The sequence below is a fragment of the Rhizomucor pusillus genome (genome assembly GCF_041956525.1).
Source record: "Rhizomucor pusillus strain CBS 183.67 unplaced genomic scaffold VTP01scaffold_3, whole genome shotgun sequence".
Taxonomy (NCBI): Eukaryota; Fungi; Mucoromycota; class Mucoromycetes; order Mucorales; family Lichtheimiaceae; genus Rhizomucor; species Rhizomucor pusillus.
In genome coordinates, this window is record NW_027192145.1 from 1,722,337 (window position 1) to 1,738,833 (window position 16,497).

Genomic DNA, 16,497 nt, shown 5'->3' on the forward strand with positions numbered 1-16,497 from the left:
CCATCACATTGTATGTTCATGCAGCTCGTCAGCCGAAGCTGTCTTATTATGTGCTGATGCACAATACATGTAACAATCGTCATTAAATTACTAATTACGAACTGGCAAATTCTACAACAGGCCACCAGGGATGGTATCCAAAATTTACAGTGGCTTTCTGTTTGTGGTTTTTGGGATCTTTTAAACGGAGGAGAATGATGCTATTGGCAACGCAGGTCTTCGCCAATTGAGACAGTCCCTACAAATCGGATCACTATTTCTGCATTCTCGAAGCAACCATGCATCGTATTCAACACACACCTGTTCAAATTCTGGGTGGCACATTTCCGTGGCGGTTGCTTGAGCAGACATATCTCGTGTTAGTTTCAGCGCTTCCTTTGCTACCTTCAAATCCGCCTCTGCGCCTTGCACGAGTTCTTGTGCACTGACGTTCGGAGCATTCAGTGTATCCTTGAAAGATGCAAATGCCGGTGGTGGAGGTGAGTTTAACGCAAGGAAGCACTTGAATCTATGACGAAACCGCGTCTCTTCGTCGTCAAAACGGAGCTTTGGCACTGCTAGCTGATGCGTTTTACTCTGTAGAAGCACCAGCAATTTATATAACCCGCTTGTTAGCGCTTTTCGGTACACAAGCATTTGTTGCCTTGCATATAAGGTTTCGAGTACATTGGCTTTTACAAAGACGTTAGAATCACACGTTGGCGTTGCTCGCAAGATTTACTTGCCTTTATCTTTTCCTGCAAAGTACAACGTCTTTTGCACTCGTGACAGCAAGTATTCCCTAGCATCTAGAATGTATCGCAAATATCTAGAGAATTCAAATATATCAGGGGACACTGAAAAATGTGAAAGTCTCCTTCATACTTACAAATAGATCATAGTGTATTCATGTACGCCGTAGAGTTCCAGCTCGAAACCCAGCAAGAGAACAGTCTCCATACATTCTAGTTTTACATGATATGCCCAGCATGACAAATAATATGGTGCAAAGTCTTTGTTCTGTTCACAAGAGTTAGCGAGTGCATCCAGCAGTGTGATCTGTGGTACTTGCCTCTTGTAATTCATGAAAGAGCTCATCAACGCCTGCAGCCTGCATACACAGTTAAGACATCATGTCCTCCAAAGTAATTACATGTGATGCAGATATTACCTCGTCTTGAAGCATTTCCCACTCTGCAATGAGCTTTGCAAGCGTTCGTCGCTGCCTGGATCGATTGTGACATTGTAGCTTAAACAGGTCGATAAATGGCTGTATTTTAAGCAATGTTAAATAGTGGATTTTTCTTTCAAATAAGTGAAGTAGGACTTACAAGTGCTGCGCGTTCAAGAAATTGTACAAGAGCAGATTGGGCTGTTTCCAACTTTTCTGATTGAACGTGCTTTGGAGGCGGACATTGCGTGGGGAATAACATCCAAACAGGAGGGTGGACGAGCTCATCAATTGCGCTTGCTACAAAATTGGTAACGGATCGTGCACCGAACAATCTTGAATCGTGATAGAGCATGCTCTATTTTAAATATCAAAGTATTAGCTTTTTCTTTGGCTTTGCGAAATCAAAATACTTGCATTTAGTTTCGATCTGGAAAAGGCATCGGGATACGGCCGTGTGGAAGCAAAAGTTTTGCAAAAGTTCTAATGACGTTTTTAGAATAATAGTTCAAAGACCGAGATGAATCATCGTTTTTGAATTACCATGAGAGAGTTCACAGAGGTATATTTTGGAGCATCGCAAATGGTGAAAAGTCTTTGTACCAATTGTTGATAATGTTCATAAGCCTGTCGAAAAGAGTTACGTTAATCTCTTTTGGTACAATGATATTAATACACATCAACGTGTACCTCTTGGTTTGATGGTAACGTGATGGGTCGTGGAGGAGCTTGAGCCGTCAGTTTCCTGTTGATGTTCGGATCGAATGCTAGAGGTAAAGCATAGTGTCAACGTGCACAGGTTCATGATCCATTGCTAAATTGTCGCGAACCTCCTTCGATCTCTTCTCCCTTTGTTGTTCCAATTTCGATAATATCTTTTTTGCTTTTTAGCATATCCAGTACACTCTGCAATTTCTCTTTCGCCTGATCCAGCTGTGAGCATTGCGCTTGTGATAGGTGGTACAGCGCAAGTAAATATTTCATTCTAATATCCAGACGATCATAGATAACCGATAATATGCGTTTGCTGTCTTGGTCGCTATCACTAGACTCTCTGATCATCGTTTGCAGTCGTATCATTACAGTTTCCAATTCTTCTACTGCTACTGAATCAGCGTACTCCTCGTAAAGCGATAAGCCAAATAAATTCGTTGTAAAGTCTTCTTCCTGCAAAGATTCACATAAATACTCGATATATTTACAGCCACCACCGCATATTTTTCTCGTTTACCTCGTACACGTTCCCAGTCTTCATCTCATCCCAGATATACTGACAGCATTTGATGGACGCTAGCACATATGCCTGTAAGACATCTTGGAGCACGTCTATTTTGTGCTGTTTCAACTGGAAATTATGGTAGTAGCTGCATGTAAAGACTGTTTGGGATAGCGAATGTCCAGATATCCAGGCCATCTATTGTACAGGTTATATCATCGAGTCGTTTGTATTTGTCTGAGTGGGTTCACATAATCTACCTCACAGTTCAGTAATCGATCCATCACCCACAAGAGCTGAGACGGTTTCAACGGATCATCGAGAGTCAAAAGCCGTTTATTGCTATCCGTCGTGACCATGCCGGTATCCATTCTCGGATCCATAATTTCAATAGCACTCATTGCATCGAACAACGTAAACGATTGCAGGTGGACGAGCTGTCCGACTTGCATTTCTATATATAAATATATCGACCTTAAGAAAGCAATCCAACCAGTCGTACTCTAAAATGCCTTTCCATACCAGCCGTTGCCTCGTCGAGAAATTCAGTGATATCCTTCCATTCTGGATATAATATCAAGTCGTTCTGCGAAGTAGACGCCTGCTCCTCGGGTACTTGGATATTCAAGTCGGCGATCGCCTCTGGTTTGCAAGCGTTAACGATCGGCCAGATAGCATATGCACAAATGCATACCACGAATGTCGCCCATGTTGGCGCTCATGTCAGGCAGACAATAGGCAGGCAGGGGCACACACACAAACGTACGAAAAATTGAAAAAGGCTGCTGAGCGCCAACTTGACATTGTGTGGCGCTTGTCAATGACAGCTGCTTTTCGGAAACTGGAAAGATGTGCCGAGATGATTCGCTAGCTTTAGATTCATATATCTATCTATTCCTTATCTTTATTGCTATGGAATGATACAATTCCCTGCACATTGGTGTTTTGCTGCTGGAATCGAATACCTACCGCCGTTGTGCGGAGACAGATAGAGAACTGGGAGGAAAAAAGGATATGCTGTAGTGAAAGAAAGGAATGACTGGAAAACAGTATCTGTTTGCTCTTCAGACAGATATATTTGCCAGCCAAGTAGTCAAGATAGACTGGCAGAGGCAATAAAGCATCCAGTCAATGATGAGGGCAAGAATTCACAGACGATTGTACTCCGTGCAGAGCTGAAAATTGAATTTCAAGGCTTGATTCACTTCTCACGTTGTTTCAAATATGGATAATATCCTCGAACGCCAGCGAGCGTAAGTTTGCAATTCCCCCTCCTGCCATGACTTGCAATCTCAATTGATCAACGTATCTTACAGAGCTCACGAAGAGGTTGAACGCTTGGAGCAAGCGATCGTCGATGAATATATGCATGAAGCGAAGACGCATCGTGAGCGTTTGCGAAGCGAGCACACTGTTGATCGATATCTGACACGGATTGCGGACAGAAGTAAACAGCTGTGTGATTTATATGAAGACAAGGAAGAGTGAGTGTGATTCTACTTGCATTGCGAATGTGTCCTGAATACTGACAGTTGTTGTTTAGATTGCGGCAGTCCGAGATTGATGCACTTACTGGATCAACAGAATTCAGCGAATTTTACGAACGATTGCGTGTTATCAAGGATCACCACCGAAAATTTCCCAACGAGCCTGCAGAACCCCCAGAACTTGAGTTCACAAAGCACAGAGGCGAAGACGGAGACGAAGACGAAGAAGAAGAAGATGGTTAGTGGTGCCAAAGCGGACCATATGGAATTACGCTTGACTAATGGAATTGATCGCTTTGCAGAACTCGAAAAGTTATTCACCGGCGAAGAAAGCTACGGCCGCTATCTAGATTTGAACGCCTTACACACTGAATACATCAACTTGAAGGGAGTGAAAAAATTGGATTACTTGCAATATCTAAACGCATTCGACAATTTTGAAAGCACGTACCCGAAAACTATCAAAAACAGCCCTGAATACCGACAGTATGTATGGAGTCAAACTAGGATTTCATGGAGCTTAACTAATTGGACCTATCTAGGTATTTGAAAAACCTTCGAGATTATTTGCGATCATTCTTCCGCCGCGCACGACCGCTGTATGACTTGGATCGACTTGAATCAGATGCACGGAAGGAATTTGATGAAAAATGGGCAAATGGTACTCTCACTGGTTGGGAGGATGTAGCCAAGAGCGATCCTACGCTGTACTGTGAAGCATGTAAGGCAGATCATAAGCAATTTGCCTAGACTCGATCTAAGGAATGTTTCTTTCAGGTCAAAAGGCATTTACCAAACAGACCGTGTTTGATGGTCACTTGAAGGGCAAAAAACACATCAACAACCAAAAGAAATTGGACGAGCAAAAAGGTGCACAAACAACGAATGACAACGGCAATGGCAATGGAAAGGAAGATACACGCAAGAATACAGCGTGGAGAGAATTCTTGATCAGTAAATACACGGACGTTCTGTCAAATTTCAGAGAAGCTACGCGAGCGAATGTGGAACGAAAACAGGCTCTCACAGACAAAGAAAGAACAGTAAGTTGATGACAAGAATCAGTCGAGCAGATATCAGATACTTAAAAAAATTTTTTCCAGTTGGAGCAAGAGCAAGAAGAAATTGAGATTGGAGACCAGGAAAGCGATGAGGATGATGAGGACAAGATTTATAACCCGCTCAAATTACCTCTCGGTTGGGATGGTAAACCTATTCCATACTGGCTGTACAAATTACATGGTCTTGGAGTCGAATATCCGTGCGAAATCTGCGGCAATTATGTATACATGGGCCGCAAAGCTTTCGATAAACACTTTCAAGAATGGCGACATGCTCATGGCATGCGCTGCTTAGGCATTCCAAATACACGACACTTCCACGAAATCACCAAGATTGAAGATGCATATGCCCGTAAGTATACCAAGAAATTTCCGTACATTTTTCCACATACTAAATTAATTTTAGTCTACGAGAAATTAAAGAAAGAAGGCGCTGCTGAAGACTTCATTGCTGATCAAATGGAGGAATATGAAGATGAAGAAGGCAATGTCTTTAACAAGAAGACATATGAAGATCTTAGAAGACAGGGCATCCTTTAAAGTTGTTAGTGATCATCAGATAAGATATTAAAATGCTCTAGGCACACAATTTTATCATGCATTCAATTCGACATGACTACTGTGAGCTGGTACTTTTGCAATGTTTTGTCATTTGCGGCTGTGAAGGTATGGCTAGCTACCATGGCTGCATTGCTGTCCGAGTTGGACTATTTCACATGAAAGATCATTGGGGAAGTATCAAAACGTTGTACCTGGAATTTCGGGCGCCGGGTCCGCGAGTCCGATTTCATTTTTTTGCACGCCTTTGCCTGGTTCGTCCAGTTCCGCTCATACCACTTTTCTTTGTTCATCGTGGCCAATGACCCAATCGCCACCGTCTTCTGCTTTGCTAGATCCCCTCGATATTGTGTTCCTGGGTACCATTGGTCTCGGAACCATAGCATGGTTTGCTAGACGTCAGATTGCCGAGCGTCTCTTTGGCAGCAACCCCGAAAGTGATGCCTCCAACAAGCCAGCTGCCAACGGGCAAGCCAATGGCCAGGCGAAGAGAGAACGCAACTTTGTCAAGGTTATGCAAGAACAGGTAAGCTTGCTCCGGTCTATGTTCTACACATAGATGATAATACTAACGAATGTCATTGCTTTTCAGGGACGCAGAGTAATCTTCTTTTACGGATCTCAGACAGGTACTGCTGAAGATTACGCCGCGCGACTTGCCAAGGAATGCTCTCAAAAGTACGGCGTCAGTTGCATGACTGCCGATATCGAACTTTATGACCTCAGCTACTTGGATACCGTACCTGAAGACTATCTTGTCTTTTTCATTATGGCTACCTACGGCGAAGGCGAGCCTACGGACAACGCCGTGGACTTTTGGGAATTGCTTATGGACGAGTCTCCCCAGTTCTCTGAAACCGATGAAGATAAACCTCTCCAAAACTTGCGCTACGTGGTGTTTGGTTTGGGCAATAAGACATACGAGCACTACAACGCAGTTGGACGATCGGTCGATAAGCGCCTTACAGAGCTTGGAGCCAAGCGTATCGGCGAACGCGGTGAAGGTGACGATGATGGATCCCTTGAGGAGGACTTTTTGGCATGGCAAGAGAACATGTGGCCTGCATTCTGCGATGCCCTCGGTGTTGATGAAAGCAATGCCCAGTCAGGACCACGACAGGCAATGTTCTGCGTTGAGGAATTGGAGACATACAACGACGAGGATGTTTACTATGGTGAAATTGCAGAAAAATCCAAGCCTGGAGCGTAAGTTATCCATAGGGAGTATAGGTTTCTTCCTGGCACGGATGCTAATGTAGTGTCTTATCTGATCTAGAAAAATCGTCTATGATGCAAAGCACCCTTACAATGCACCCATCACTTCTCGTGACTTGTTCCACAACTCTGATAGACACTGTCTCCACATTGAAATTGATATCTCTGATTCCAACTTGAGCTATCAAACAGGCGATCACGTTGCTATCTGGCCTACCAACAGCGACAACGAAGTCAATCGTTTGGCTTCTATCCTTGGACTCTCCGACAAACTCGACACCGTCGTCATGGTCAAAGCCATCGACTCTGCAGCCTCCAAAAAATATCCATTCCCTGTACCTGCTACGTATCGTGCCATCTTCCGCCACTATCTCGATATCTGCGCTGTTGCTTCTCGACAAACCTTGATGTCTCTCATTGAATACGCTCCCACGGAAGCATCCAAGGAATATCTCCGTTTGCTGGCTAAGGATAAAGATGAATACCGCTTGAAGGTCGGTGAGGCCGTCCGCAATTTGGGCGAAGTTCTAGAATTGGTTGCCGGCAACGATGCCCGGCCTGGATTCTTCTCGTCTGTTCCTTTCGACTTGATTGTCGAAAGTGTGTCTCGTTTGCAACCTAGATACTACTCTATCTCTTCCTCTGCCAAGGAGAGCCCTAAGAGCATCGCCGTTACTGCGGTCACTTTGGCGTATAACCCTGACCCCTGCCCTGAACGCACAGTTTACGGTGTCAACACAAACTATTTGTGGCGTCTCCATACTGCCAGTCACGGTGTAGACGATGGCCGTGTTTATCCTGAATATGATTTGAAAGGACCTCGTGGAGCTCTGGGTGGTGTCAAGGTTCCTGTCCATGTTCGCCGTTCCCAGTTCAAGCTTCCTCGCAACCCTACTGTACCTGTTATTATGGTGGGACCTGGCACGGGTGTAGCACCTTTCCGAGGATTTATCCGTGAACGTGCCCTTCAAAAGAGCCAAGGCAAGCCCGTTGGTCCCACGATCTTGTTCTTTGGATGCCGAAACTCTCAGCAAGACTTTTTGTATTCGGAGGAATGGCCCGACTTATTTGCAACCCTCGGTGAAGAGTCCCGCATTGTCACTGCATTTTCTCGAGAAACACCGCAGAAAGTCTATGTCCAGCACCGCCTGCAAGAACAAGGCAAGGAAATGTGGGAACTTTTGCAAAAGGGTGCTTACATTTATGTCTGCGGTGATGCAAAGAACATGGCACGCGACGTGAACCAAACCTTTGTCAACTTTGCTATCGAATATGGCGGCAAGACTGAAGAAAAAGCACATGAATATATCAAGAACTTGCGAAACATTGGTCGTTACCAGGAGGATGTGTGGAGCTAAATTTGCCCTCTCTCTTTTCCACACAAACCAAAAAAAAAAAAAAAACCGAAAGAAAAATATATAGCAACATGGCATAGATTTAAAAATTAGCTGCACCGTAATACCAACCTGTCACCCTTTTCAAATCCTTTCTACTCTTTTCTTTTTACCTTTTGTATCTTAGAATCGTTCGTGTGTATTACATTGCAATTTCCTACTTTTATTTCTTCATACTGTTAGGATATAATGGTATCACGATTATTCGCTAGGGTCATGTGAAGTAGAATCGGCGGTTGTTGCTAGAGCGGCAGCAGCAGCAGCTGCTGCTGCTGCTGCCGACGACTCTCCAGTGGTAAAAGGCGGTGGTCGCGCAATGACTGATGAGGCGTTCGGCACCGGTGCCTGGTTGTTATCTGTTCTTGCCGCACCAAACAATCTTTCCGGCGAATACTTTGTCTGCAGGGTATGAAGCAGCGATTGCTGCTCTGGCCGCTGGAATTCGCGTATGAGGTCAGCCCATTCTGTCGTGTTGAAATTATGCAAGAGTTTGCGTCCTGATACTTGTTTGCTCAACAATAGGAATCCTCGCCCGATTATGCCGCACACTTGGAAAACTCGCTCGCCGATCGTCAGACGTCGGCGGATCGCTTCCCAGTTTGTGTTCACCAGCACTTTTTCGATCTCTGTACGGATTTGCATACTGATAGGTCGCGTGTCGCGTCCATTGACATTATTTTCGAGCTGTTCTTGCTGCTTCTCCAGCTCGAGGTCTCTATACGCGAGATATAGCTGGAAATATTCATAGTTGTAATACACTCCAGAGTTTTTCGGTGCAAAGTCGCTGTCAAAATGCGCTGGCAGGTTGGCAAACGTGGCAAACCGATGCAGTGGCGATAGCAGGCCGGATTTCGTATTTCGTTCGTTGCCTTGGATAATCATCTTTACGTCGTCATCGACTTTGCTAGCTTGATGGAATAGATCCGTTTCCGGTACCTTTAGGATATCTTGGATCAGATTATTCTCTGCAGTAATATGAATATGATTAGCTAAACTAAATGTCACCATCATTTTCATGCTACTTGCTTCTGGTGTTGTAATCTTTATCTCGTGTGCTGTACTTTTTCTGCTTCTTTGCATCTCTTCCTACAGGCTGGTTATCGTTCTTGTGCTTGAATCCGCTCAGAGCCTGGGCCGGCATGGCCGACACCGAAGCAAGTGCTGCTTGGAATAATTCTTGCGGTGATCCTTCTGCACCTGCTGCTGCTGCCGCGGCCGCCGCGGCCGCCGCTGCCGAGAATATGCTCGCTTGGTTTTGCTGTTGTTGCTGTTGCTGCTGCTGCTGCTGCTGCTGCTGCTGCTGCTGCTGCTGCTGATCGGTTGACAAAAGATTGGGCGTCGCCATGGACAATGAGTTGTTTGTCATTCTGAAAGGATCGAGAGTGTAGTCAGGGGGGTTGTTGTTGTTGTTGCTGTGGTTACTGAAAAGCTGCATACTTTCGTGTTGCGTGCCGGCTACGTTCACGGCATATGTCTGGTGTTCCTGGCGGAACATGACCTTTGGGATATGCGATGTTTTGGAGAAGACAATGTTATCGCCTAGGGCGTGACAGAGAGCAAAAAACATGGCAGCAGTCTGCATAGGTGATCGCTGTGTTCTTATATCTTTGACGCATTGATAAAACCGAAGAATCCGATCGTCGCTCAAGATATCAGCCAGCGTGGGCGACAGAACCATGCAGTCGTCTGGAATACTGGGGTTTGCTGTGCTGCTGCCGGTTGTGGGCGTTGCACGTCCACTCGTCTTTCCACCACCTCCTCCAGACGATATATCAACGCGATATGGGTCCTGAGGGGAAGAACTTGACTCCATTTTGAACTGAATTTTTGTAGCGTGTTATTTTCCTCTCTTGTTTTAGGAACGGCCCGCAAACTCCCTGTGTATTCTACTGAAACGAATCAGATAAACAGCAAATAGCTTAGATACATCGTGCTGTAGTAGCAACAGTAATTGATAGGATGCTCTTTACCTGGTGTGCGGACGGTTACTTATGAGCGAAGCGGATTTGTTCGAGCCGTACGGTTGCCGGTGTCCGGACGGAAAGAAGTGTGCGCGGAGAGGGAGAAGGCACGGGAAAGGAAAGGGCACGGAAAATTGCGGCTGGGATTTCCTTTCGTAGATTCTGGAAAAGGAAAAAGGTAATCCATCAAATAAACAATGGCGGAAGTGCGATTCTCCCATCACCACGCTTCAGAAACAGGTTTGTTAATTTATAGAAGATGAAAGGCTTCTTGCAAAATGACTCGAAGTCGGGAACTCATTGCAAAGGCAAGTTCAATGCTGAGCAGGCATGCCCTTTTTAAGAAATTCATATAAAAACACACATGGCGTTATTGGGAAACCCTGATAGGAAGGAATTGGCAGCAAATGGCCTACTATGATACTGGTGATCTACCAGGAGGATGTCATGATAGGCATTACAAGTTTTCCGCCAGGAACAGTATAGATCTTTTCAGGGTATTATAAAGTAAAAAAACGAAGGAGGAAAAGAGAAAAGACTATATTAGATCACTTTTAGGACTATGGCAGTTAGACATGGATATTGGTATATTGAAAAGCTTTGAGCCTGATTAAATCGAGACGAACTCCCTAAAAGAACGTGAGATTGATTACCAGTTCATGCAGCCAGCACAGCGACGTTTGTTTCTCAGCTCTACTGGTCTTACCATTCCCCTTCTGCAATATCCTTCATCATTTCGTACTTGGAACATGCAGTGTTCAGCGATTCCAAAGAAGCTTGCAGTGCATCGATTTTCTCCATTTCAAATGCGGACCAGAGCTGTTCGGCAATATACTCTTTCAAGCTTACGCATTCGGCATATTTATCCTGACAGCGTTTCGGTTACGGAGAGGAGCCTTCCTCATACTGTGATTCTATACCTTCGCAATTTCGTTGCTTCCAATCTCGTGAGGTTCAAGCATTTGCAGCATCTCCGTCAAGAGCTCGCTACTTCGCTGGGCCCGACCCACGGCTTCGTCCACGTCAAAGTTCAGCTTACTCGACTAAAAAGAATAAGCATTGAGGATGCAGCTTGCATTTGAGACAGGCAGTTTGCATCTGGGACAGGAAGCTGCTAACCCTACCTGGAAAACAGTATATCCTGCAACTTGGGTAGCCATTGGCGACAAACTCGTTTGTTGTTAAAGGAGGAGGATTTAAAAAAAAAAAAAAAAGAAACAGGAAATGCATCGACGGAACAATCCTGGCTTTTTGTAGGACAAAGGCATGACTGGGGGTAATCCGGAGGAAACGCCCAACAGTCATATAACTGATCACTGCTCCTCTCGGCAACAACTTGCCAATATTGTAAGTAGAAGCTTCTATTTCCTTGAGGCGTCCCCGCATCGTCTGAAAGATATCTTGCTGCTTGTCATTAATGCAGCGTACAAAATGAATGTAACCAAGATGTAGTATATACTGCCGTTCTCTGTGCAACACCTTGTGACAAAAAGATCACAGACCAGTTTCTAAATATGCGCTGCAAGCATGCTGTGTTTTACTGATTCATCAATGTATGCATCCATGATTACCTGCATCAAAGCATTCCGCTCCTGTCGAAACTCAGTAAATCTACATCGTTATCGCAGAGGAGTTCATCTCCATTGTTATAGGTGAGCGGTAATCGAGCGCTATATGCAATATCAGTGTTTAAGCTTGCTGCTTTTAATTAAGCTCTCATCCTATCTCCGTCATAGAACAAATTGACACGTGAAAGTCTTAAACGAGGCGGGAGGATTCCCTTTGTAGCTGGTCTCCAGCCTACCGCCTTTTCGAATAGTCCATTTTGCGCACGAGACTGCGTGTATTTCTTCCAAGTATCGTTGTCTTTTCGTAAGGATTGGCGTACTGGATAGAACAATTTGACATATATCCAACATAGTTTCGCGTTCTGCTCAGTATCGTGCCTTCCCCTGTTTATCTGTATTCAGTTAGCTTCGGCTTACAGAGGGGTAATTGCAGTATACGAGCGTTGTGTGCACAGCCATTTCATATTTCAGCATCTTTACACGCTTATGACTACGCACATGTGGATATACATTAATACCCTGTTTCTGTATGTTCTAGGGGTTGGGGGTATGCGAAAGAATCCTGTCAATCTGCAACAACGTGGTGCGAGCGTCGTTTGAAGATGCTAATGAGCGTCTACTTCGCGCTACGGGTTAGCGGTCTTTATTAAGGCTTTTCTTTAGGTAAGTAAGCATTTGCTTGGATCCATCTATCGCTTCTAGAGGGCTTACGGACCGCGTAGGAAAATTTTTCATCTGCCCAGAAGGGAATTAAATTAATACATGCAGTGCAAAAGACTAATTGCACCGCAAAAACATCAACTGCACTGAAAAACATACACTGCAGTACTCTTTTACACTCCTTTTTCATTATATCCGTGGTCGTACCCGATAAAAAAGAATTTGCTTTGGACAGACATTAACTGCATATATATAAATAGTTGACGTGGTGGAGGTAAAGAAGAATTGGTTTACAGCACAACAAAGGCATGCTTTCAAATCGAAAATATTTGAAGAATCCATTCTTGCTATATGACAACGATAAAGCACGAGAGCTACTTTATATCCATCCTTTCTTTGTTCAAGTGACCTTTGTATTTATCTATGGCAATTGCTGGGACACCCCGCTTACCCGTAGTTTCTGTATGCTTTGCACAGCCTTTTCAATGTAATGAGCGGCTCTATTTCTAAGAATAATTACTGGAGTGTCCCTAAGTTGTTGACAGTAGTCGGTTGTCCGTAAGTTCCTTCAAACTGAAGCCACCAGAAACTATTCAGTGCTTTATGCCGCAACTTCTTTAATGCTTGAATTTTGATCCGATAGTACTAAGGACAATAATATTTTTATAATGATAATAATGGTATCAATCAACGAGGATGACGTCTCTAAAATTTCCAGCATCCTTTTCAGGCTTTTTAATTGATAACATGTGCCAAGTGCTCTTGCAATGCCTACGGGCAGGCGGGGTGTCCCAAACCTATATGGAAATTAGAGTGGTGTGTCCGTATCAATACCGTTTATCTATTTAAATGTCCCCGACTGTAAGAATTTCAATGACCGTGTCATTATTATCTATTAACGCGTATGGACCGCGATTAGCCTATCCAACAGTAACCATTGTCTGCCTGTCCGAAGCATATCCCAACGAAAAGTGCTGTCATACGCCTGGTACCAGGAAGACTACAAGATGCAGTTTCGACGGAGAAGACTTTGCCTGGACCTTCTGTGATGGACGATGACCGAGCACTAGGAAGCATTCTAGGGAGCGTTTTTCCAACTGTTCCACGAATCTTATGCTCATGGCACATTAAAAACAATTTCAAGACGAGAATTTCAAAGTGTTCGCCAAAAATCCTCAAGACTACAGTGTATTGTTCAAAGAGTGTGTCTCAAAAATGATCCAAACCAGAAAGAAGGAGGATTTTAATGCAGCGGCCATTACGTACAGTGCTCATCTAAAAAAATCAAGCAAGGATGAAGCCAAATGCCTCGAAAAAAAAATTTTTGATCTTTAAGCAGCTGATACATTAAAGTATTAATTCGTCTTCTAACGATACATACGCTCTACACATGTTACTCACATAAAAGAGACTCTGGGGGTGGACCGTGGGCTGAGCAATATGTGCACCTGAGTGCCCGTACTACTCAGAGCGTAGAAGGAGCGCTTGCCAACATCAAAGCGAACTTACGCAAATCTGGCTTGATGATGCATTTATTCGAAACAACCCATAATTATTTGCTAGCAGCTGTAATTAGCGTTACTACCGAGCAATTCTAGATATAGAAACTGAGAGCAGCTTTTATGTTCGTGATTATACTGCATCAGTACTTTTGCATTCTGCTACGTATCCAGTTTGATGTAGAGGAGACCGAGAAAACTTTTAAATAACGCATCACACAAAGTTCAATGCATGAATACCTTCATTAGCTGAATCCAGCTTCGTTCGATGGTAAGCTGGACTAATTTTATCAAGACTTGGTCTAATAACCAGTTACGATCTCGACTCCATTATCGTAATTCGATAGTTCTATATATACTTTGCTTAGGAAGCGAAAACGTGAAAGTGATCAATGAACCATCCATGCCGTTGCAGGAAGACAACTATGTCGCAGGGGTTTGGCTAAATCGCCGCCAATTTTCAAGAGAGTGCATACATAGACGACGAAATCAGTAGCATGACTTATGATAACTTGGGTAAAGCTTCTTGAAGCCTGGACTCACCGAGAGTACAACGCCGACTGACCTTGAACAGTCTTTCTTCTGGCATTAAATCGTATTTTGTTTGCGTTCCAGGGGGGATGGGACGGAGGAAAGCTTTGGGCACATTCGCGACTAATTCAACATTCTCTTTTCGGATTGAATGCTCCTCCTCTTATCAAGAGTTCGTGCTTCAGTAATGGAAACAGAATAGTACTTGGGAATGACTAAAAGTTCCTTGGATTTGACTGCTAAATTAGCATTCAGTTGGTCTTCTTGGAGAAGACTGCCTAAGCAGTCGGCGCACACTGCTGGCTAATCATCTTTATCCAGGATATGGCCAAGCTTGGCAATGGTTGTTCTTATCAAAGACAACGAACACTGTATCGATAGATCAAAAAGCAGCGCATCAGGAATAGAGATTTGTACAAAGATCGAATGAAGAGGAGCTTGCACGTTGTTGAAGGAAAAGATTGAGTCAGTGCAGGCAGAATTACAAAGACAGAATGGTTGTCACCAGCTAATGTCAAGAGACTAAAAACTAAAGTCGACGATGAAAAGGATCAGAGATGCGTCAGGCAAACATCCACCCCTTCCAAAGGACCAAAAACCGTTTTTCATATTCATTTTCCTTTGTAATTCAAGTTTTACGTGCTGAAAAACCAGAAGACAGAGCCACTGTAGCTTGCAGGGAACGACATTCCCACTCCCAACTATAGCCCCAGAGTCTACTGCAGAGAAGACCGAGTTCCTCCTCCAGTGTGCAGTCGGTGGAACCACACACCATCATTGGGATAACCCCGAGGTCAGCATGGGCAATTACAATGTAGAGGAACCCATGCGCCCAACCGTATAAAGGACCCAGTCACCGAATAAAAGTGCAAGAAGGCCCGAGGAATGCCTCTGTTTTTAAACCTTTTACTGGATCTGAACAGCTGGCATGGAGCACGGAACCACCGCCCTTCCGAGCTGGACACTGCGATCATCGTGGGAACAGTGTTTCCCCAATGGAGCTTACCTTATTAGGATTTTTGGCAGAATCCGCATAAATAGCGCAGATAGAAATACTCAGATCAAACTTAAATGGAGGGATGAATTGTAGGCAGTACAAATCAACAAAAGCAAAAGGTAATTGTAAGGTAGTTGTATCCTTAAAATAAGGCAATACATACGATCAAACACTTTGCTCACATCATCGACAACCGCTTGATCACGAGCCAACGGTGCTACGTTATGCATGGCACCTGTTATTTTAGTCTGTTTCCCGAGGATCGTCAAGACCCTGCTAGGCACAGACTTGCATGACCCACAGTATGTGCAGCAAACGAGAGCAAAAAATAAAATAAAATAAAAGAAGCTGTGAATTTTGGCATCAAAACGCGAAATTCGCAAATTTCTGGATAGCCCACAGCTTTGGTCGCCGTGCTTCCTTCGGTTCCATACTCTGGTGTCCTCACATAGCCAAAGTGCAAATTGCATGTACACTTGTAACCAAGGTAAGTTTGGTTCACAAATGAGAAGATCCCAAAAGCCTTCGACTCTGATCCCAATGCGCCTTTAGGTGGATCTAGAGACTCTGTGCCTGTCGGTGATCGACCTTGACTTGCCCGAATTAACACTAGTCCATGGAGCAATTGGCCGTTATCAAGCACCTTCTTCCCTCCTCCCCCATCTTCAACGGCTGGTCCGTGCATCTGATTTTTGACCTAGGCGGCATTTTTGACCATCATTACGTATGCACCAATTTTGACAAGCATCAGCATATATATCATTTTGGATAATGGACAGCATCTTCGCGACAATTTTTGCATTATCGTTATTGTCATATCATCAGCGTCATTCGTCATGGACCGCATCCTCATCGCATTCAGCATCTTTGGTTATCTTGACGGCTTTTTCATCGCATACACAGCAACCTTGGAACATCACCGTCGCCATCGTTGTTGAGGATTCGACTGACGAAACCTTTCGATGTCTTGCACATGGATAACGACTTCCTTGATTGCTGCGTTGGAAGTATTATATGGTTATGACTCCTCTTGCATCTTTATTTTATATTATTTTATGTGATAAATTGGATTCTTCAGGGAAAATATCCTCGTAGATAAGAACGAACAATGGGATTAATTCCTTTAAGTCGTTATTGATTTCAGAGAAGAAATTTGTCTTACATGTATCGATACTAAAGACAATAAAAATCCAGAGTTCT

At 44.1% G+C, this 16,497-nt stretch overlaps 6 protein-coding genes across 6 annotated transcripts; 3 read left to right on the top strand and 3 right to left on the bottom strand.

The window, feature by feature from the left end:
* Window positions 1-94: 94 nt before the first annotated feature.
* VTP01DRAFT_6900 (uncharacterized protein) lies at window positions 95-3,088 on the bottom strand (the record flags this gene model as incomplete). The annotated part of the gene is made up of 15 exons (XM_069385853.1): window positions 95-238; window positions 301-671; window positions 726-808; window positions 869-999; window positions 1,052-1,090; window positions 1,151-1,249; window positions 1,311-1,508; window positions 1,568-1,633; window positions 1,694-1,777; window positions 1,841-1,917; window positions 1,981-2,317; window positions 2,382-2,564; window positions 2,627-2,820; window positions 2,889-3,008; window positions 3,061-3,088. The coding sequence occupies 15 exons, from the start codon at window positions 3,086-3,088 to the stop codon at window positions 95-97; spliced, it is 2,154 nt and encodes a 717-aa protein (XP_069243273.1).
* Window positions 3,089-3,590: 502 nt separating this feature from the next.
* Window positions 3,591-5,454, top strand: VTP01DRAFT_6901 (uncharacterized protein; the record flags this gene model as incomplete). Its single annotated transcript, XM_069385854.1, has 8 exons — window positions 3,591-3,619; window positions 3,683-3,850; window positions 3,910-4,091; window positions 4,156-4,339; window positions 4,396-4,574; window positions 4,631-4,896; window positions 4,957-5,266; window positions 5,321-5,454. The coding sequence occupies 8 exons, from the start codon at window positions 3,591-3,593 to the stop codon at window positions 5,452-5,454; spliced, it is 1,452 nt and encodes a 483-aa protein (XP_069243274.1).
* A 319-nt stretch (window positions 5,455-5,773) lies between these two features.
* On the top strand, window positions 5,774-8,045 carry VTP01DRAFT_6902 (uncharacterized protein; the record flags this gene model as incomplete). The annotated part of the gene is made up of 3 exons (XM_069385855.1): window positions 5,774-5,998; window positions 6,065-6,678; window positions 6,749-8,045. 3 exons carry the CDS (start codon window positions 5,774-5,776, stop codon window positions 8,043-8,045), a joined length of 2,136 nt encoding a protein of 711 aa, XP_069243275.1.
* Window positions 8,046-8,282: 237 nt separating this feature from the next.
* VTP01DRAFT_6903 (uncharacterized protein) lies at window positions 8,283-9,894 on the bottom strand (the record flags this gene model as incomplete). The annotated part of the gene is made up of 2 exons (XM_069385856.1): window positions 8,283-9,046; window positions 9,108-9,894. 2 exons carry the CDS (start codon window positions 9,892-9,894, stop codon window positions 8,283-8,285), a joined length of 1,551 nt encoding a protein of 516 aa, XP_069243276.1.
* A 758-nt stretch (window positions 9,895-10,652) lies between these two features.
* VTP01DRAFT_6904 (uncharacterized protein) lies at window positions 10,653-11,202 on the bottom strand (the record flags this gene model as incomplete). The annotated part of the gene is made up of 4 exons (XM_069385857.1): window positions 10,653-10,671; window positions 10,749-10,861; window positions 10,963-11,085; window positions 11,167-11,202. 4 exons carry the CDS (start codon window positions 11,200-11,202, stop codon window positions 10,653-10,655), a joined length of 291 nt encoding a protein of 96 aa, XP_069243277.1.
* A 4,323-nt stretch (window positions 11,203-15,525) lies between these two features.
* On the top strand, window positions 15,526-16,235 carry VTP01DRAFT_6905 (uncharacterized protein; the record flags this gene model as incomplete). Its single annotated transcript, XM_069385858.1, has 4 exons — window positions 15,526-15,599; window positions 15,643-15,784; window positions 15,850-15,909; window positions 15,999-16,235. 4 exons carry the CDS (start codon window positions 15,526-15,528, stop codon window positions 16,233-16,235), a joined length of 513 nt encoding a protein of 170 aa, XP_069243278.1.
* Window positions 16,236-16,497: the final 262 nt, after the last annotated feature.